At 44.4% G+C, this 21,556-nt stretch overlaps 1 protein-coding gene and 2 non-coding genes across 6 annotated transcripts in view; 2 read left to right on the top strand and 1 right to left on the bottom strand.

Moving 5' to 3' along the window:
- Positions 1–21,556, top strand: part of NFASC (neurofascin) — a 154,136-nt gene that overhangs the window by 53,276 nt on the left and 79,304 nt on the right. For all 4 annotated transcript variants that reach the window (XM_069459235.1, XM_069459233.1, XM_069459234.1 and 1 more), the window contains exon 2: positions 17,645–17,753. In XM_069459235.1, coding sequence (XP_069315336.1) covers positions 17,645–17,753 — 109 coding nt within the window. The remainder of the gene's footprint in view (positions 1–17,644; positions 17,754–21,556) is intronic.
- LOC138375899 (small nucleolar RNA SNORD112) lies at positions 5,589–5,660 on the bottom strand. Its single transcript, XR_011231597.1, has one exon. It is a non-coding gene; the product is annotated as a small nucleolar RNA SNORD112 (small nucleolar RNA).
- On the top strand, positions 8,021–8,151 carry LOC138375891 (small nucleolar RNA SNORA3/SNORA45 family). Its single transcript, XR_011231593.1, has one exon. It is a non-coding gene; the product is annotated as a small nucleolar RNA SNORA3/SNORA45 family (small nucleolar RNA).

The following is a 21,556-nucleotide window of genomic DNA, read 5'->3' as shown; positions in this document are numbered from 1 at the left end:
CTATTCAAGGTAGAAAAGAAGTAAAAGACATGGTTCTTGCCGCAAGAAGCTATAACTGGTATTTAATAAAATTATTATTAATGGCAGCTGATACTATTTATTCAATTCCTTTTACTCTGACCAGAAACCAGGCTAGAGACATAGTAGATATTGGTCGGTGTAATCATCAAACCTTTCTTGAGTCTCAGCCAGGTGCTCTGCTAGGATGGGGATGGGGCAAAGAACAGTCAGGGGCGAGAGTCTGGCAGGAGAGGCAAATGGCGTTAAATGAGGAATCATGGCGTGCAAGGGAGCCTTGGCATTCTCAAAGGTTCCTCTTCCAGCAGCACGAGACCACCTGGAGCGTGTTTGCAATACCGAGCACAAGGCCCCACTCAGACGCATTGAATCGGAACGTGCTGCATTTTAAGGTTACAGGATGATTCATTCGTGTGTACACTGAAGTTGGAGAAGCACAGGCGAGCAGACTGGGATTCAGCTTGGTCTAGGCTAGGGGCTCCAGGAAGGCCTTTCCAAGGAAGCAACGTTTAAGCTGAGATGGGATGCGTGAGCCAGGAAAGACACAACAGGTGGAGGGTGGAGTGGAGCGAATTCCGGGCAGCCTGTGGGCAGGCGGGACTGTGCAGTCCAGTGTCAGAGCAGAGCAGAGGCAGAGCCAGCTGGAGGAAGGCCTGGAAACCGGGGGAAAGAATTTAGATCCAGTGATGTAGAAAAGGGGAAGAGACATACTGTCCCCAGTTTATAGATAAGGAAACCGAAGCTCAGACAGGTTGCGTAATTTGCCCAACGTCACACAGCTGGTGCTCCCTGGTAAGAGCTGGGATTCTTCTTAGATCTCTAATTCTAAAGCCCATTTTCTGAATCGCTACATTAAGGTCATTAAGAAGACCCACTATACACATGATATAATTTTTTTAAAACATTTCTGTATTATTCAGGATTTGAAGAATCTTATAATAAAATGACTTAAGTAAGATGATTAAATGTGGAATAAAATAATAAAACCCATAAACCAAGAGGAGATATGAGTTCCATTTGAGCACAGATTCCCCCCCCAACAAGTTTCTTAAGAGATATGGTATGAAAGGAGACACTCTAACTCTTATTATCTGAAAAAATAAAGTAGTCTTCTCTCCCAGGAAGAGCCTTTTTATTTTTCCTGTCATTAAGCTGTCAGAGGATTAATTGTGAGGGCAGAGAGCTACGTTGCTCATCTAGGGCTGCTTCCTTCTCTTGGGCTGCCAGGCTGGCCCTGCCTGCTGTCTCCGGTGTGGGCAGCAGTGCTCACGGGGCCAGGAGGGGTAGAGTAGAGCCAGGGAGGGAGCAGAGACCCAGTGCAGCCTGTGTCTTCCACATGCCAGTCCAGACACGTGAGGCTGGCCTTGGGCAGCAGCTCAGACGCGTGGACTAGCGTGCCTGTGCTAGATCTCCCAAGGGACTCACTGGTCCCATGAGTGAGGACAAACTGGCCAAGCCAGCCGCTGTGGGGGAGCAGTGAGAGCAGACCCCAGTCCTTCATGCTGGAGGAGGTTAAAGGAGGAGCTAGGGGCCCTGGGGCTCAGGGGATTCTAAAGCTATTGGAGGATGTGACCTTTAACCTTGGAGAACATCCAGTCTAATGGCAGAGGCATGGCCGCCGCCTTCAGACAGCTCCAAGTGTGGAGGGGGAGGCATAGCTCCTGTTTTCATGAAGTCCAGACTGTAACGGAGAGACAGACCCAACCCAGGGAGCCCCCAGGCTGATGGGAGAGACAGAAAGCACAGATCAGAGTAAGTATGAGCACAAATAGTACCAAGGCTACCAAGGTACAGAAAAAAGGAGCACTCCTGGCTCGACACTGCCATCAGAGGACTTGGGAACACGACGGTTTGCTGCTTCTTGCCTTTTCCTGGCCGGCTGCAAAAGCAGTAAGTACTCATGGCATCTGCAAAATTAGAAGCCAGTGAAGACAGTGACAGTCCAGGTTATGCTCTTCTTGATTTAGTTGGTTTCCTCTGCCCAGGGTTTATTTGCAGTTGCTACTCGTAGCCCTGGCAACAGGGGAGAAGCTCCTGACGCTGAGCGGGCAGCGGGGAAGCACCCAGGTGTCTCTCTCCTTCCCCCAGAAGCCGGTAGAGTAGAGGCAGGGAGGGGCAGAGACCAGCTCTGCTCGCAGAGCCTGCTCCCCTGCACAGCCACGCCGGTGGCACCAGTGGGCCACACATGAGCCGGTTCCTGCCTCTGGAGGACAGCTGCGCCTTCCAGCTGACGTTCCAGAGCACCGTCTGTCTAGCATACAGTGTATTTGCCTGCTTGGTAAACATGGAACCCTTCTCCCTCCCTGCCCTTCTCAACACCTCAAGGTTGAAGAAAGAGAACTTGACGTCCAGTGAAAGGGTGGTTGGATTAATCAGGAGGCTCTTGCTTTTGTCCCACAAATGGCTTACGTGTCACCTTGAGCAAGTTCTCTTCCGTGTTCCCATCAGTGTGAAACTAAGGGCAGCGTGGCAGAGAAGAAAGGTCCTGTGATCTGAAATCATGTGACCCAGGTTCACATCCTGGCTCTGCCACTCCTGGCTGTGTGACCTTGGGCGAGGGGAGTCTATTTTCCCGCAAAGAATTTCTAAAAATCATTTGCACTTCAGTTTTCTTATCTGTAAAATGGGAGTGTTGATGATGATACTTACTCCGCTGGGTGGTTAGGATGATCAATTATGGTGAATATGTTGAAATGCTTGGAACATTTTAGAGCATTTAATAACCCAATGTTATTGTTGAAGGGTAGAGGGCTTGGGTACATGGCGTGGGATTGATCATATTGAAAAAAAGACCAGATGTGAAAACAAAAAGTTTATTAAAATATAAGAGATTAATATGAGCCAAAATACTCCGTTTGAGAGCCTGAGCAGCAGGAACAGTAATTCATGGTCAATACTGTGCTTGGGCTGAGGGGCGTAAAAGATAAACGGAAAACCAGATCTGAGGTTCAGAGCACGGAGCCTTCGGGGGAGGAGACCTAAGAACGTGGGTGCGGATACCTGGCACTAACTGCTGCCTTTTGGACTCGGAGTGCCGGGGGCTTCCGAGGAACCCGAGAAGCCCAAATGGAGGAAACACCTTTTCTTACAGCTGCATGTATAAATGTGTTCATTCATTCAACCAATGTAATCAGACCACCTTCTGTAGGCATGTTGCAGTAATCAAAACAGATAAAATCCCGGTCTTTCAAGGAGCTTACATTTTAATGGGGAAAGACAATAAACCAAGGAAAATAAGTATCACATGTGGTACCTGAGGCGGGGGCAAGTGTAAGGAGTTATAAAGTGAAGCGGGTAAGGGGGATAGGGTGTAGGGGGGTGGTTTGCAGCTTCAGGTGGGGCAGCCAGGGAATTCCTCACTGAGAAGGGGACATTGGAACAAAGAGCCGAGGGAGAAAAATAAGAGAGCAGGTAGCAGTGGCTTGGACCAGGAGAGCAGCAGGAAGTGCAGAGAGAACAGATTTCTTTTAAAGGTAGAGGCAGTGGGATTTGCTGATGGCTCAGGTGTAAGCTGAGCGGGGAAAGGGCGTCCAAGAGTGCTCTTAGGGTTTGCCATGAACACCTGGAAGAGGTGTTATCCTCAGTTAAATGGGAAAGGCTGTGTGTGGTGGCGCCCAGAGAAGGTGAGGGCAGGAGCCGTAGTTAGTTTATCCTTATCGGCTCCGCCGTGCCTGTTAGAAACACAACCAGCACGTCAAGGAGGTGGCTGGATATGTGTTCAGGGGACACGTCTGGGCTGGAGATTTAAAATTGGGAGTTTCCAGCAGAATGATGGTATTTAATACTCTGAATCTACATGAGATCGCCAAAGCAGAGAGTGTAAGTAGAAAGAGGAGAGGTCCTGGGAGGGAGCCTGGGGCCCTCCAGTGCTAGAAGCTGGAGAGAAGAGAGAGGAAGCAGCAGCGGGGAGGAAGGAGGAGGAAAAGGAGGCTGTGGTGTTCCGGATGCCAAGCGAGGGCGGTGTTCCAAGGAGGATGGAGTGCTTACTTGGGTTAGATCAAGAAAGAGGAGAGGTAAGAATTTGTTTATTTACCACTGGACTGAGCACACTGAGGTCATTGGTGACTTTGATAAAAACCATTTTTGGTTGCGTTATGGAAGTGAAATCTTGATTGGAATGGGTTTAAAAGAGGTTTGGAAAAGAGAAATTGTAAGTCATAAATGTGGGCAGCTCTTCTGAGGAGTTTTCTTGTAAAGGGAAGAGACATGGGGCAGTGGCCTGAGGGCAGGGTGGGGCCGGGGAAGGCTCTATAGGTTGGGGCGAATCTCAGCGTGTTTGCAGGCTGATAGGAAAGATCCAGTGAACAAGGAAAGCTTGGTGAGGCGGGAGGTAGGAGAGAACGGCTGGGCACCATCCCTGAGCAGGCGAGCGGGGAGGGGACCTGGAGCACAGTTTACCCACAGGCCCACTGGAGATTCGAGAGCATGCATGTAAAGTGCGGCCAACAGCACGGAGGGTCTGTATTTCCCCAGCCGTGTCCAGCTGCACGTGTGTAGGCACAGAGTGGGCAGAGAGGTAGATTAACCAGAGTTCTGGGGTTAGCCAACCAAATACAAGGAATTAAGAATACCATTCTCCTATAATATTGATAATGTCTTTGAGGACCCAGGGTTGTGTCTTCACTTCAGTGACTTCAGGCCGATTTAACTAGCTGTCACCAAGTCCCTCCACAAATTTTGACCAAATTTAATGCTCTACCTCAGTACTTAAAAATGACTTATTTGGTTGCATGAGCAAGGAAAAGATGTGGGGGGTGGGGGTGGAGATTTCTTCCCAGGTCCTTCCACAGGGCTGGGAGCCAGTTGCTATGGCATTCCTGCTGCAGCTTCCTGAGAGATGTTTCATAAACCGAAACGTCTCTAGCTAGGTCGTGTTGACCAGTACTAATTTGTCGCTGCTTCGTGGTATATTTTAAAACAAAGAAGTATTGAATATGCAAACTAAGTATAGCCAGTATGGTTTTCACACTTCTTTTTCCCTTGGGAATAATAACAAAGATAATCACAAAGGGGACTTTTAAAAGAAATCCCTGTGTCATTCGCTCATCTTTGTGTCTTCATGGGCCCTTTCACCAAGTATTAGTTGAAATTTTGCTGTGTTGCCGTGAACTAGGTTTGAGCATGTCATAGAGGACTGTGGAACTGGGGACAGCAACCTGGGTTTGAGTTTTGGCTCTGCCACTCACTAGCTGAGAAACCCTCGACAAGATATTAGTACTTAACACCACTGGGCTTCAGATTTGTAATGTGTGAAATCAGGATGATAATGTTTCCTGCACAGGAGTGTTGTAAGGATTAAAAGGCTGGTTAGTGTAGGCATGGATGTCTGTTTTCCTTCATCGGTGCTTCCTTTTCTGACAAATATGGCTGTGAAAGGATTAGAATGCAGGTAGCTATGTGGCCTTAGAGAGACCACTGGATGCCCTGAGCTTCACTGACATTTCCCATCTATCTCTGCATCACTTTCACATTACATTGAATGACGGAATTCAGTCAGAGATTCCTGAGGTCCATTTCAGCTTGGATAATCTAGGATTCCTTTGACCTATTGGAACAGATGTTCTTTTATTTTTGGACCTCAGGTGCGCAGCATTGGATTAATCATAACCCTTGGTTTATGACTCACTCTCATCATTGGTCCATGCATGTCCTGCGTTTTTTCTTTCTCTTGCATTCCTGTTCCCTCCCTCCGTTTCCCTTTCCTTCCCTCCCTTCCTTCCCATCTATCCATCCCTTTACTTATTTACTTATGATAATAGTAAGTACCTGCAAACCTGCCACCCACAACAAAGCTAGGACCTTGATAATTAGCAAATATCTAACCTTATGGTTTCCCCACCACCGGCACCCCCAAGCTTTCCTCCCTCCCTTCCCCACTGCCAGAAGTAATTATCATCTTTTTATTTTTATTTTTTTCAATTTTTAATTGTGGTAAAATATACAGAATGTAAAATTTACCATCCTAACCATTTTAAAGTATACAGTTCAGCGATATTAAGTACATTCACATTGTGTCACCATCACCACCATCCATCTGCAGAACTTTCTTCATCTTGCAAAATTGGAACTCTGTACCCATTAAACAGCTCCACATTCTCCCTTCCCTCCAGCCCCTAGCAACCTCCGTTCTACTTTCTATCTCTATGAATTTACTGTTCTAGGTGCCTCATGTAAGTAGAATCATGCAGTATTTGTCCTTTTGTGACTGGCTTATTTTACTTCATATAATGTCCGCAAGGTTCACCTGTTTGTAGTATGTGTCAGAATTTTCTTCCTTTTAAAGGCTGAATAATATTCCATTGTCTGTATGTACCACATTTTGTTTATCTATTCATTGATCAATGGACATCAGTTTCTACCTTTTGGCTACTGTAAGTAATGCTTCTATGAACATGGATATACAAATCTCTCTTACCCAGCTTCCAGTTCTTTTGGACAAATATCCAGAAGTGTAATTGCTGGATAATATGGTAATTCTATTGCTAATTTTTTGAAGAACTGCCATGCTGTTTTCCATAAAGGCTGTACCATTTTACATCCCCACCAGCAGTGCACAAGGGCTCCAATTTCTGTACATCCTCATCAGCACTTGTTATTTTCTGATTTTTGTGATAGCGGACATCCTAATGGGTATGAGGTAGTATCGCATTGTGGTTTTGATTTGCATTTCGCGAATGATTACTGACAGTGAGCATGTTTTCATATGCTTGTTGGCCATTTGTATATCTTCTTTTGAGAAATGTCTCTTTAAGTCCTTTGTCCATTTTTAAATCAGATTTTTTGTCGTTGAGTTGTAGAAATCATTATCTTGAATCCTGTTTTCTTCTATTCCTGCTTTGCTTATTGTATAATTTTATTGCATAGCGCTCTAATTCACTTATTTTGACTGCTGTGTAATATTTCATTGTCTGACTCTACCACAGTTTAATTATTCATTTCTCTGTTGGTGAACTTTTTCGGGTTTTTCTTATGTTTTTGCTATAGTGATTAGTGCTGCTAGGAATATTTTTGTAGATGTGCAAAAGTGTCTCTTGGGTGTCTTATCTAGGAGTAGATTTGCTAGTTTTGAATGTTCAACTTTAGGAGGTAATATAAAATTCTTTCCAAAGTGGTTGCACCCTTAGCAATACATAAGAAATCCGGTGGCTCTTCATCCTCTTTCAGCACTTGATACTGTTCGATTTAGTAATTTTTGCCAACTGAATGAGTGTATATTGGTTTCTTACTATGGTCTTCATTTGCATTTCCCAGATCACCAATATGTTTATTAGCAATATATAATCCTGTTTGTCTCCTGCCTATATTTCTATTGGATTGTTTATCCTCTTATTAATTCATAGAAGTTCTTTATATATTCTTGATGATAATCCTTTGTCAGATGTGCGTATGTCCTTTTCTAGGTTTTTTTTTTGGTTTTTTTTTTTTTGGAGACAGAGTCTTGCTCTGTCACCCGGGCTAGAGTGCAAAGCAGTGTCATCATAGCTCACTACAACCTTAAATTCCTGGGCTCAAGTGATCCTCTTGCCTCAGCCTTCTGAGTAGCTGGGACTACAGGCACTCACCACCATGCCTGGCTAATTTTTCCATTTTTAGTAGAGACGGCGTCTTGCTCTTGCTCAGGTGGTCTCGAACTCCTGACCTCAAGCGATCCTCCTGCCGCGGCCTCCCAGAGTGCTAGGATTACAGGCGTGAGCCACCTCACCAGGCTCTCTTCTAGGTTTAAACTTGACTTTTCATATACCTCAAGGCTTTCCCCCCCCCCCCGTCAGGTTTATTGAGTTATAAATTACATAAAATGAATTTCACCTTTGTTAGATGTACAGTCCTATGTATTTTGCCAGACACATGCAGTTATGTAACCACCAGCGGAAGCAAGATACAGAAAATTTCCATCATTCCAAAAAATTCTCATGTACCCTTTTTTAGTTAATTCTTTCCCCTCACTTCCAGCCACTCATCTTTATTCTGTCGCTAGAGTTTGCGTATTCTAGAATGTCATATAGCTGAGGCTAGAGTCACATCTCGACACAGCTCTTGTCCTGGTGTGCTTGAGTCCTCGAAGAGAATCTGCTGGTCTTGATTCACTGGCGGGGGCTGTCAGTGCCCCCGTTAGTGCCCAGACCAGTAACATACCCTGTCTGGAAAATAAAAAACAAACAGAATGTCATATAAATGAAATCATCCAGTATATAGCCTTTTGAGACTGGCTTTTTTTGCTTAACATAATGCATTTGAGACGCTTCTAACTTGCTGCGTGTATCGGTAAATCCTTCTTTTTATTGCTGAATAGTATTCCATCATATCATGTACAGCGGTTTATCTACCCACCTGTTGACAAACATTTGGCTTGTTTCCAATTTGGGGCAATTATAAATAAACCTGGTATAAACATTCACGTGTAGGTTTTGGTATGGATGTATATTTTCATTTCTCTTGGGTAAATACTAGGAGTGGGTATCCTGGGTCATTTATTAACTGTATACGCAACTTTCCAAGAAACTGCCAAACTGCTTTCCAAAGTGGAGGTAACGTTTTTTGTTCCCACCAGCAATGTATGCAACTTCCAGTTGCTCTGCATCCTCACTAGGACTTGGTATTTTCAGGGTTTTTTTGTTTGTTTTTGTTGTGGGTTAGCTATTCTAACAGATGTATAATGGTACCTCATTGGGGTTTTAATTTGCATTTCCATCTTTTTGTGTACTAATTTGCCATACATACATCATCTTTGATGAAGTGTCTGTTTGGATCTTTTGCTTGCTTTTTATTAGATTGTTTTCCTATTATTCAGTTGAGGATTTCCTATATATTCTGAGACAAGACCTTTATCAGGTTTTCAAATATTCTCCCCCAGTGTAGGGCTTGTCTTTTCATTCTCTTAACAGTGTTTTTTGAGCAGCTGTCTTGGACTCCCCTAGCCTGTACCAGTCCTTCCTCCCCGTCTAACTGCATGGCAGGGATACCTTCAGGTGCACACTTGGTCCCCAGTATCCCAGCGTCACCAACATTGCAAAGATATTGGTTTTCCATGTCGTTCACTGTCCTGTTTGAACTGGTCTAATGCTAGTGCTTACATCTGTTTTGAACTTTCCAGAGAGACCCGCCCAACTTCCTTGGGTTTAGAGAACCTCTTTCTCCTCTTGCTCATGGCTTCAGAATGGAAGTCCGATCGTATTGGAATAATGGTGTGCTGTTTTAGCTGAATGTTTTGATGCATTTGGAATGTGAGGTCCACTTAGTAAAACAAGTTATCAAGGAAGGTTAACAAACCTCATTTCTTGGAAATGTCATTATTGAGCACTCATAATGCTCTTAGCATTGGGCAATTTATTCTAAGGAGAAATGGCCTTAAATATACATGGGGATGTGCTATAGTTTTTAGAATCTACAATTCATGCTAGCCCATAATGAGAATGTATTTTTAAAATTTTTTTTTGTATTACTTTATGTGGTGGCAGATTTTTCTTCCTAATTCGTTTTTTGTTTTGTTCTGCTATAATAGACAGGTTCTTGCTCCGTCACCCAGGCTGGAGTACAGTGGCATGATCATAGCACACTGTAACCTCAAACTCCTGGGCTCGAGCAACCCTCCGTCTCAGCCTCCCAAGTAGCAGGGACTACAGGTGCCACCATGCTCGGCTAATCTTTTTATTTTTTGTAAGGACGGGGTCTCACTGTGTTGCCCAGGCTGATCTCGAACTCCTGGCCTCAAGTAATCCTCCCTCCTTGGCCTCCCAAAATGCTGGGATTATAGGCATAAGCCACCGTGCCTAGCCTCTTCCTAACTTGTTTTTGCATTGATTGACATTAAATTGATTCTGCCAAGAGAAAGAAATTAGGCATAAAAATTGGAAAAGAAGATCAAATTATTTATAGGTAATTTAATTATTTATACAGAATACAGAGAATCAACTGAAAACTATTTTTAGTTAAAGTTTTGAGATAATTTTAGATTCATATGCAGTTGTAGCAAATAACACATACACTTTACCTAGTTTCCCCCAAAGGTAACATCTTGCAAAACTATAGTATTAATCCAATATCACAACCAGGATATTGACATTATACCGTCAAGATGGAAAACATTTTCATCACCAGAAGGATCTCTCATGTTGCCCTTTTATAGCTACACCATTTTCCCACCACTACTGTCCCCTTCCTTAATCTCTGGCACCCACTAATCTATTCTCCATTTCTATCATTTTGTCATTTCCAGAATCTTATACGAGTGGAATCACATTGCTTTTTTCACTCAGCATAATTCTCTGGAGATTCATCTAAGTTATTGCATGTTCATCCCTTCTTATTGCTGAGTAGTGTTCCATGACATGGAAGTACCACAGTTGCTTAACCTAACTTTTTTTTTTTTTTAGAAACAGGGTCTTACTGTGTTGCCCAGGCTGGTCTTGAACTCCTGGGCTCAAGCAATCCTCCCTCCTCAGCTTCACAAGTAGCTGGGACTACAGGTGTGCATCACTGCACCCAGCCTGTTAAGGATTTTGTTTCTATGTTCATGAGAGAGAATATTGGTCTATAGTTTTCTTTTTCTTTTGTTTCATCATCTTCTTTTTTAAATTTTGGACTATCTTTGTCTGGCTTTGGCATCAGGGTAACACTACCTTCATATAACGAATTGGGAAGTGTTCCTCCTCTTCTATAAAAAAGATTTTACAGAATTGGTGTTAATTCTTCTTTAATAGTTTGGTAGAATTCTCCAGTGAAACCATCTGGGCCTGAAGATTTCCTTTATGGGGAGTTTTAAAATTATGAATTTAACTTGCCTTAATAATTATAAAGTGATTCAAATTATCTATTACATATTGGAATTGTAGTAGTTTTTGTTTTTTGAGAACTTGGGCCATTTTACCTATGTTTTAGAATTTATATGTTTAGAGTTGTTCATAGTATTTCCTTATTACGCTTTTGTTACTCTCAGCGTCTGTGGCAACAGCCCCTTTTCATTCCTGATATTGACAATTATGTCATATCTCTTATTTTCTATTTCAGTTTTGCTAGAGGTTGTATTAGTCTTTGCAAAGAACCAGCTTGTTGTTTCATTGATTTTTCTCTGTCATGTTTGTTCTCTATTTTATTGATTTCTGCTCTTTATTATTTCTTTCCTTCTTGCTTTTAGTTTATCTTGCCCCTCTTTTTCTGGTTTCTTGAGATGGGACCTTAGATTTTGAGGCTTTTCCTGTTTTCTAATATATGGATTTAGTGCCATAAATTTCCCTCTGAGCAGGGTTTTCGCTGTGTCCCTCAGATTTTGATATGTTGTATTTTCATTTTCATTCAGTTCAGCATACATTTTTTATTTCCCATGAAACTTTCTCCTTGAATCATGGATTATTTAGAAAAATAACATTCAGTATAGTGGGATTCAAAATTGATATGCAACAATCATTGAAAATAGCTTCATGAAAGATCAAATGCACAGTATTAACATAACTAATGTGCATAATCTGTATGAGAAAACTTTAAAATGCAATTGAAAGATTCCAAAGAGAATTTGAATTCAAATGTCTGTCATATTCTTAAATAGGGAGATTCAACATCATAAATGTGTCAATTCTAAGTTAATTTGTAATTTTAGTATGACTCCAACGTACCATTTGATTTTATTTAAAGGACTAGAAAATCTGCTTCTGGAGTTCATGTGGAAAAATAAATAAGTGAGAATAAACAGGAAAATTCCTAAAAAGAATACAACATCGATTATAAAACTGTAGTAATTAAAATGATTTGGCACCAGCACATGAAGGGAAACACAGATGAGTGAAAGTCCAGAAATAGACCCAAACACATAGGAGAATTTAGTCCTGTATATGATAAAGATGACATTTCAGAGTAGAGGGTAAAAGGTGAATTCTTCAATAAATGGTGTTGGGGCCGGTTACAGTGGCTCACACCTGTAATCCTAGCACTCTGGGAGGCTGAGGTGGGAGGATTGCCTGAGCTCAGGAGTTCGAGACCAGCCTAAGCAAGAACGAGACTCCATCTCTACAAAAAAATAGAAAAATTAGCTGGGCACCATGGCGTGCACCTGTAGTCCCAGCTACTCGGGAGGCTGAGGCAGGAGGATCGCTTGAGCCCAGCAGTTTGAGGTCGCAGTGAGCTATGATGATGCCACTGCGTTGTACCCGGGGTGACAGAGGAAGACTCTGTCTAAAAAAAAAAAAAAAGAAAGTGGTGTTGGGATCATCACCATCTTATATATAGTTAGATCCCTTCCTCACATGATTTCAGAATAAGTTCCAGATGGATAAAAGATTGAAACATAAATTAAACCATAGAAATGCTAAAAAAAAAAAAAAAAATCCATGGAAACATAAAAATAATCTTGAAAGAAGGCCTAAGTATGACACAAAAAACAATGATAAAAGAAAAGATCCATTCAACTACGAAAAAACATTTTCTGCATAGCAAAACACCATAAATAAAGCCAGGATAAAAATATTGAGACGAATGATTTCCAGCTTCTCTTATAGATAAAGAGGTATCTTCCCTAATAAATAAAGAGTTCCTTCAAACTGATAAGAAAAAACCAACTACCCAATAGGGAAATGGGCAAAGAATAGGAATAATTTCAAAGAAAATGAAAATGTTCAACCTGACTTATAGCAAGAGAACCATAAAAGAGATAGCAATTTCTTTGCATCAGATTGTCAGAGATCAAAAGGACTGATAACAGCATGTTGAAGAAGGATTGGGAAACAGGAACTCTCATGCATTCGGGTGGGAGTATAAATTGTCACTTCGTTCATGGAGAGCAATTTGGCCACGTTCTCTTTGACCTAGAAATTCTGCATCCAAGAATTTATTCCAAAAATAGCCTTGCAAATGCAATAAATCACATTTACCCAAAGAGATGCATTGCAGTATTTCCATGTGAAATGATTACAGACAACGTAAATGTCTGTCAGTAGAGGATTCAGTAAATCAATTATGATACATTTATGCAGTTGAATACCGTGCAACTATTAAAATAACAAGGCAGTTTTATACGAACTAATATAGAAAAGTATCTAAGATAATTGTTAATGGCAAAAAGCAAGGTAGGAGAAAATATGTATACTATGCTATAATTTTTTTAAAAAAAATATGTATCTCTGTATGTATAGTCTGTCTCTAGGAGGATACACAAGACACTGTTAACAGTGACTGGCCAGAGCCAGGGGCTGAGTGGAACTTGTGGAGCTGGGGGACAGGGTTGGGAAGATTTACTTATAAATATACTTTTACTGTGTACTCTTTTGTATCTTTGGAGGTTCATATCATTTTAAGGAATTAGCTATTCGAAAAGTAAGTAAAATAATTTTTTTAAATGTTTAAGGATCCTGAGAGAGAGGGCCAGAGAGATGGAGACAGAATGATGTTTGTTCTCTGAGAACAGGCTAAATATTCAGGGGGAGGAGCCACATGAACCAGAGTCAGGAGAATGTTGATTTTGTATTTCTTCAGAAATATGCACTTATAGAATTCCAAGGTGAGAAAGTGTTAGAAATCACCCAGACCAAGTTTTATTCTGTAGCAGCGGGAAGGAAGAGATCTGTAAAGAATCCCCAGGCAAACGTTACGGTAAGAAGGCCGAGAGAGGGAGGTGTTGGAGCTGGTTAGAAAGCCGAGACACTCCTTCCTGTCCCTGGTCTGACACGCTTGGTCCTCCTCTTGGTGCTGGGAGCATCTGCCCCACCGGCTATGCCCCCTTCCGGCCCAGACGTCATTCAGAGGAAGCCAGCAGGTGTCTGACCACCTGGCATCTGGGGGCGTTGCCTTAGCGCCCGGCAAACTGGCCACGAGCTCCACCCTTCGGTGACCCAGAGCCGCTCTTCTTGCAGCCTCAGTATATCAGGTGTCTTCTTGGTCCCTGTTCTTCCCGAGAGTATCCCATGTCCTTCCTGGAACCTTCCTATCCCTGAGTCAGATGGAAAGTCTATTTCCTGGATTCTAAGTTTCACTTCTCATTTAACCCTGAAGTCCTGTGATGATAAAAGCATCGGTGGCAATTGTAGTCTCACTCGTCTGTAAGGATTCTCTGTCTGTCTGTGTATCTGTCCATCTAACTTCAAATCACAGCCCTCATTGGATCCTCACAGCAATCCTGTGGGGCAGGTCTGATCTCCAGTTTTCAACTGGCAGGAAAATTTGTATACAAAGGTTTATTTTCCAAGTACTTTCCTATATATCATGTCGCCGCAGCCCCCTGATGCCCTCATGGAGGTCAGGAAAGTTTTATTAACCCAGATATACAAGTGAGGATATTGAAGAGGCAACTATGGAATAGTGGGCCTTTGGGATACGTGGGTTTGAATCCTGACTCAATGGATTCTTTTGTTTTTTTGTTTTTCCTAAGGAGAGAGTCTCGCTCTGTCACCCAGGCTGGAGTGCAGTGGCATCATTATAGCTCACTGCAGCCTTGAACTCCTGGGCTCAAGTGATCCTTCCACCTTAGCCTCCAGAGTATCTTGTGACTATAGGCACATGTCACCACACCTGGCTAATTGTTTTTCATTTTTTTTTTTTTTTAGAGGCAGGGTCTCACTATGTTGTCCAGGATGGTCTCAAACTCCTGGCCTCACGCAGTCCTCCCACTTTGACCACCCAAAGTGCTGGGATTACAGATGTGAGCCACTGTGCCTGGCCTCAAAGGATTCTTTACATCTATTTCCTCAGTTGTAAAATGGGGATAATAATATCTGTACCATCTATTATATTGCATTGTTGTTAGGATTAAATGACTAAGGTTCAGAAGAGTTTCAAGAATTAACATTCTAATTGTTTCCTGTTTCTTGGCCTGTTTTATCGGAAACTTTTTTATTTTGAAAATGTTTTACAAAATAGGAGAGAATAATATATCCATCATCCTCTTCAATTATTAATATAAGGCCAATCTGGTATCAGCTATACCCCTACCCACTTTCCCCTTTCTTTTCTTAAACAGTTTTCAAAATGGTGAGATATTTCCCTGATATCCTCTAAAGGTTATTTACGATTGTTTTAAAATATTATTAGCAATTCGTAGATTTAAACATTTGTTGCCTGGGCACAGTGGCTCACACCTGTAGTCCTAGCACTCTGGGAGCTTGAGACAGGAAGATTGCTTGAGCTCAGGAGTTTGAGACCAGCCTGAGCAAGAGTGAGGCCCATCTCTACTAAAAATGGAAAAATTAGACGGGTGTGGTGGCACGTGCCTGTAATCCCAGCTACTTGGGAGACTGAGGCAAGAGGATTGCTTGAGCCCAGGAGTTGGAGGTTGCAGTGAGCTATGATGACACCACTGCACTCTAACCAGGGCAACAGAGCGAGACTCTGTCTCAAAAAAAAAAAAAAAAAACCAAAAAAACACATTTGTTATACATTTATTATACATTATATACTATACTATACATTATACACTATACTATACATTATATACTATACTATACTATACATTTGTTATATGGCAATCTATTATAATTATTATAGTTATAATCCTTATTGATGTTCAGCTTGACCAGGGTAACCTTATTCTGGTTGGCTTCTGAGTCCTTTTGGCATGACTCTAGTAGTCTTTGACACTGTTTGCATTTTTGGTATGATGAGATATTCTAGGCTCATTTTGTACATTTGCTGCATCATATTTGGAAGCAGTCGTTTCTGCAAGGAAGACCGACTCCTTTGGAGGGAATGATGTTTAGAGTTCATAATCTGATTGCTAGGGGTACTCATTCCTACTAGGATGCTCGCTGTTTCTAGGCCTGACAGTGAACAGAGCTAGGAAATGTGTGTGTGTGTGTGTGTGTGTGTGTGAGACAAAACATACGGAGTTTGTACTCATACTCCCAGTTCACTGCCAGGACTACAGAATTTTTACCTCATCTCATTAATCTTACATTTGTATCTCCCATTAACCAGAAAATCTTGTTTATCAGTGACATCAATACTATTACTCATTTGATTTATGCCACAATGAATATAAAAAAGTCTCATAATAATAATAATAATATAGTACCATCGATAATATGATTCTTGAAAACAGTTTAGGATTTCTTGGAGGGGATGGGACAGTTCTTTTTATCTTTGGGGTACATCCATCTAAAAATATACAGCCAAATTGTTGTGTTTTAATTTCTCTCTGTGTAGTATGCCAACCGGCTGGACTAATAGGTTCATGTGTTTCATTTTATTTTCATTTTTAGAGGCTTTTAAATTTTTTAATTATTTTGTAATTGGGTCAAAGATTTACATATTCCACAGCAAATCCGCACAAGAAGGTCTATGCAAAGCCCAGCCGCTATCCCCGTTCTTCCCTCTCCCTGCTGACGTGAATGTGTTTTGTGCCTGATCCTTTTATTGTTTTTTTAAAACTGTAAGCAATTGCATATATGTTTTTGCATTCCTCCCCTTTTTCTTAGAAAAATGGTAGTGTATTAAACACTTTTTTTTTTTTTTTTTTTTTTTGAGACAGAGTCTCACTCTGTTGCCCAGGCTAGAGTGAGTGCCATGGCGTCAGCCTAGCTCACAGCAACCTCAAACTCCTGAGCTCAAGGGATCCTCCTGTCTCAGCCTCCCAAGTAGTTGGGACTACAGGCATGCACCACCATGCCCGGCTAATTTTTTCTATATATATATTTTAGCTGTCCATATAATTTCTTTCTATTTTTAGTAGAGATGGGGTCTCGCTCTTGCTCAGGCTGGTCTCGAACTCCTGAGCTCAAACGATCCGCCCACCTCGGCCTCCCAGAGTGCTAGGATTACAGGCGTGAGCCACCGCGCCCGGCCTAAACACTTTTTTTTATCATGTATTTTTCACTTAATAAGAATCTTGGAGATTACAACATAGGCATACAGGATATATTTTGAATAGATTCCTAGGACTAGGATTGTTGGGTCAAAGTGTAATGCATACTGATTTTGATAGATACTGCCACATTCTCCTCTGCAAGGGTGGATTTTACCATTTTCTGCAGGCATATTTTAATGTTAAATAATTAAATAAGAGATACTACCTCTACTGAGAAAGGTTAAGTGATTGCTCAGAAGAACTGGACTTGAACTTCCAAAATATTTACTAGTGGCCCAGTGGTCTAATCCACTCTACTAAACCCTCTCCGCATTTTACACATGAAGAAATTGAGACACAAATAGGGAAGTGACCCACCCTAAATGACATAACAAGCTAGAACTTAAAATCCACATCTCTTGACCCTAAAATTGGATCTCCTTTCAGTATGTTATGAATTTACTTATGGTGAACTTGCTTTGCTTAACTGTAAATAGGGAAGAAAAACCTAGCAGTTTTAGAAAGCTAAAAAAATTAACAAGATAATTATGGGTAAATTCCAAGAAAAGGCTTAACTTCTTTAGACGAATAGGAAACCAGCAATTAGACTATGGTGTCAGGGCACTAAAATGATCTTAAGGATGAGGGAGACAGTCATCCTTGCAGGAAAAGAAGCTGTCCCATTTCTTGCAGAGTGCTTTGAACTTCTTTGAACAAAGATGCCGTTATGTTATGCACAACTTTACAAATGAATTTGGACAAAGATGTAATTTTCCCAGTGAATGAACAAGCTGCAAGTCACAAAGCCTTTTTTTTTCTTTTCCTAGAGTAACCTTGGGGTTCTCCTTTGTGCTTGCTTTGAGACAGGTTGATTGACTTATGTGCAATTTGGGAGGCTGGAGTTTTCCTTCCCTCTGCAGATTGGAACGGAGCTGCCTCCGGTGTTGCAGGGAGGAGGCTGAATGAGGCAGAGAAGGTGAGTGGGGCTTGGGCCTGGGGCACAAGTCGAAGGAGGGGGCAACCCTTGCCTCCTGCCTCTTCTCTTTCTTCGCCTGACCCTGGGAATCTTCTGAGGGGCGTCTCCCTCCTTCCCAGAGACAGAAGCCCAGCGTTGGCCCCGGAGCAGCACCCCGAGGCCCTCCGGGCAAGGAGGCTGGTGTGGAAGGCGTTTGTACCGTCTTCCCCAGCAGGTGCAGTCAACCGGCATTAGAGCTGGCATTGTCCCAACTGTCCACCTTAATTGAAACATTGGGAAACAGCTTTGTCTGTGGCCCACATGCCCCCTTAGCCTGGGCCTCCACAACCTGGGAGCCTCCTGAGTGACAGCCCTGGCATATGGGGGACAGTCCGAGGACCCTCCTCTGGGCGGGGCGTTGGGCCCTGGCAGATGGACAGCTGTCCGGGGCACAGTAAGCGGCCGGGGCCCACAGCCCTGAAGCCACACCCCACGTCCGGGCTCTGTATTGTTCCATTCCGGGTTAGAGTTTCCTGCTCCTCCCAGCGGCTCCTGTTTTACTCTTAGGCCAGGGCGGCAAGGGAGGACTGTGGGCCACCCAGAGCAGTAACTGGCGTGGACGCCCGGCCTCCTGGAGGCTGCTGGGCTGGGCGAGTCTGACCTGAAGGCCTGAGCAGGGAAATTCTTTGTGTTTGGGCGTCGCTGCCTCATTGCATCTCTCTGTCCTCCTGGAAGGAGTTGGGGGTGGGGCCTGGGGGGTTGCAAGTTGAAGGGTAGAAGCGGAGCAGGTCGATGCTGTGGGCGTGCGATGGGGACAGACCTGAGGGACATCCAGCCCCACTGGCTTTGTGACCTTCGGAAAGTTTCCTAACTGCTCTGGGCCTCAGTTTCCTGGTTTATACAGTGGGGATAATAATGAACATTTTGTTATAAATATTAAATTAAAAAGCAAACATATACAGAGCCCTGCGTGGTGCCTGGCACACAGTAGGTGTTCCGTGAATGAAGTTCCGTTACTTTCTCCTATCAACAGCAGTTCAGATATACTTGTTTTTCATCAAGGTGGTTTCTCTGTGGGCCGTTTCAGGGCTACTGCTTACCTTGGACCAGTGTCAGCTTTCAGGGACCACCTGGGAAACTCACCTGACCGCAGGGCTTTTTCACCCCATCACTGTTACTAAACACTGAACTTGAACTTACTGACTGGGGGCGGGGAGGGGGCACACCATTCTTTTGTGTTACTGTGTGTGGCGGACTCTGATCACAAAAGTGGTCCACTAGTTTATTTAAATGGGCACGTAATGTATGTAAAGCTGCATGGGAACAGATGCCCAGCCTCGTGACAGATTCAGGGAGTTCGTCCAGCTTTGTGTCACCACGTCCGCTCTCTTGGCACTTGTTCGCGCATCCTCCCTGCTCTGTATTCCTGTCCCCCCAGGGGTCCCTCCCCATCCTCCCTGGGCACAGACATTCAGAGCAGCCCAACCCGATCCCCACTGAAGGAAGCTGGCAGCTGCCTGATGATACCAGCGTCACCGCCCGGCAGCAGATCTGGCTGGCAGTGGAGTCCTGCCCTGCCACATCCTGCCTGAGCAGACTCCTCCTAGCGTGCGCTTCTGGATACTTCCGGTCCAGTCAGCAATCTTGAACATTGGTTCAGAGCTTTTTCCTTTTTATAGTGTGTCCACTGACATGAATCGTGTTGCTGGACTCCCACCACCATTCTGTGATATGAGCAAAGCTGGTGTCATCGCTCCCATTTGATTGATGCCTAAACTGAGGCTCCAAGAAGCAGTCTCCCCCAAGGGTCACAGAGCTAATTCGTAAAGGAGCCCCTAATAGAACTCTGATGCCCTGAATAATGGGCTGTTTTTCTTGCCATGACATCACACTGCCTCCTCCGGTCTGAAGCACCCACAAATCAGGAAGGGGGAACCCCTGTCAAAGGTCGTTCAGACACAGGGCAAGCTGGGAAAAGAAGGAGTGCGGGAAAGACACGCTGGCAGGGCCGTATGGCTATTGAGGGAAAATAAGTTCTGAGAGAAGAGGAGCTGATCCCGGGGTCTTTAGACACATCAGCACGGAGTACTCCCCACGCTCCAGGCGCTGTGCTCCTCCTCACGGCCGCCCTGTGAGTAGGCCCAATACTACCTACCTTTTGCTGGTGACAGAACAGAAGTACACAAAGGTTAGGGCACTTGCTCAAGGCCCCCTAGCCAAGGAAGTGCCAGGGCCTGGATTCGAATCTCAGTGCAGCTTTGAGACCTGCACGGCTGACCGTTTGGGTTGGGGCTGCGGTGTGTCTGTAGGGTGGCTTCTCACTGGACACACTGCATAGCTGTTTCTCAGCACGCGTCCCACCAGGTTCCAGATGTGGATGTGTAGCTCCAGCTCGGAAGCCTCCTAAGAAGCAAGCGTTCTGTTTCTCTGTCCCCCTCCCCCTGGCTCTTCTCCCTTTGTTCCCAGGCCACTGCCATCTGGAGCTGCCCCAGGCGTCTGCTCCTGAGCCCACACTATTCCTCCTGCCCCAGCCTGTGGCCCCTTCCTGTCCCCCCTCCCCTCCTCCTCCACCCCTAGTGCTCCTTGTCAGCTCGGGTCACTGGGAGCAGACCCCGGCCCTCTGACGCAAGGCAGAGAAGCCACCCAGCTTCCCCAGGCCTTGAATTTCCCCAGTGGATCCATTTGGTTAATTGCACTCACACCCCTAACCCTTCTGCCCCTCAGTGAGAAGCTGGGCCTCCTCTCTCTCCAGAAACATTGCAACAGGCCACCTCAGACCACATGGCTCAGGACACGAGCTGTGAATTGACGGGGGTGGGGCCGTGGATCTTCCTTAGGAATTGTCCGTTCTGCTTCCCCACTCCCTGCCCCCAAACCAATTCTAGGCCCCTGGGGCAGCCCCCATGCTTAGCCTCCTTTTCCTGCGGGCACTGAGATCTGTAAGGTAGCTGGGGGGACCTGGGTGGCAGCAGTGAAAGCCACGCCCCGTCATGGCTTTTGCTGTCCACCTCCTTTCTGCCGAAGTGCTGCCGTCATGTCTAGACCCCTCTCAGCCCTTCCTGCTGCCCTCAGCCCACCTTGCCACCAAAGGCTGTTGGGTTTGCGACAGCATGTCACCCTGTGAGTTTCTGATGCATTATTAAAGAGGGCCGCAGATTTTGGCAAAGGGAGGCCCTTCCAGGGCGTAAGACATAAAGCTTTCCTCTATACCACTGAAGCCAACAGTCTTTGGCACTCAGAGCTGCCAGCACTTTGCAACCAGACTCCTAGACAAGTGGGGCATCTTATGACTTAGGAAAAACCTCACTCTCTGTTGCCTCCCCCTCTCTGCTCCCACCTCCCCTCCTCCAGGCCTCATGTATTCTCACGTCTCCTCCAGCCTGTGGAAGCCTGCCGCGGTAGCAGTTGGATCCAGACCGATGTCTGTGTTGGATGTAAATGCAGAAGGCTGAAGGGAGGGAGGGAAGGAACAGATGCCGCTCCCTCCTGCTGTCTTAGTCCTCTCCTCCCTCTGCCTTGCTTATCACGTCAGACAGGAATTTTTAACATGCAACTGGGGATGTGCTGTCCTCGGAATACCAGCAGCTAAACCAATATTGACAGCCGAATGGACGTCACTTGGGAAGAACTGACCCAGCTCTGTCTCTGGGGTTGCGTCCAGCTGTCTCGCTGACATCATAGGTCATAGGTCATGGGGCATGGGTGGAAGAAGCTGGTGTGGAATGTTTTGATGACGGACACCATGGCAGAGGCAGGAGAGAGGGGAGCCCAGAGGGACTTTGGCTGGTCTGGGATCTCCCAGGAACCTCCATTTCTCTCTGGTC

This window comes from Eulemur rufifrons, chromosome 27 (assembly GCF_041146395.1).
Source record: "Eulemur rufifrons isolate Redbay chromosome 27, OSU_ERuf_1, whole genome shotgun sequence".
NCBI classification, from domain to species: Eukaryota; Metazoa; Chordata; class Mammalia; order Primates; family Lemuridae; genus Eulemur; species Eulemur rufifrons.
Note: the sequence above shows the minus strand (reverse complement) of the source record. Positions and strands in the feature narration are given on the sequence as shown.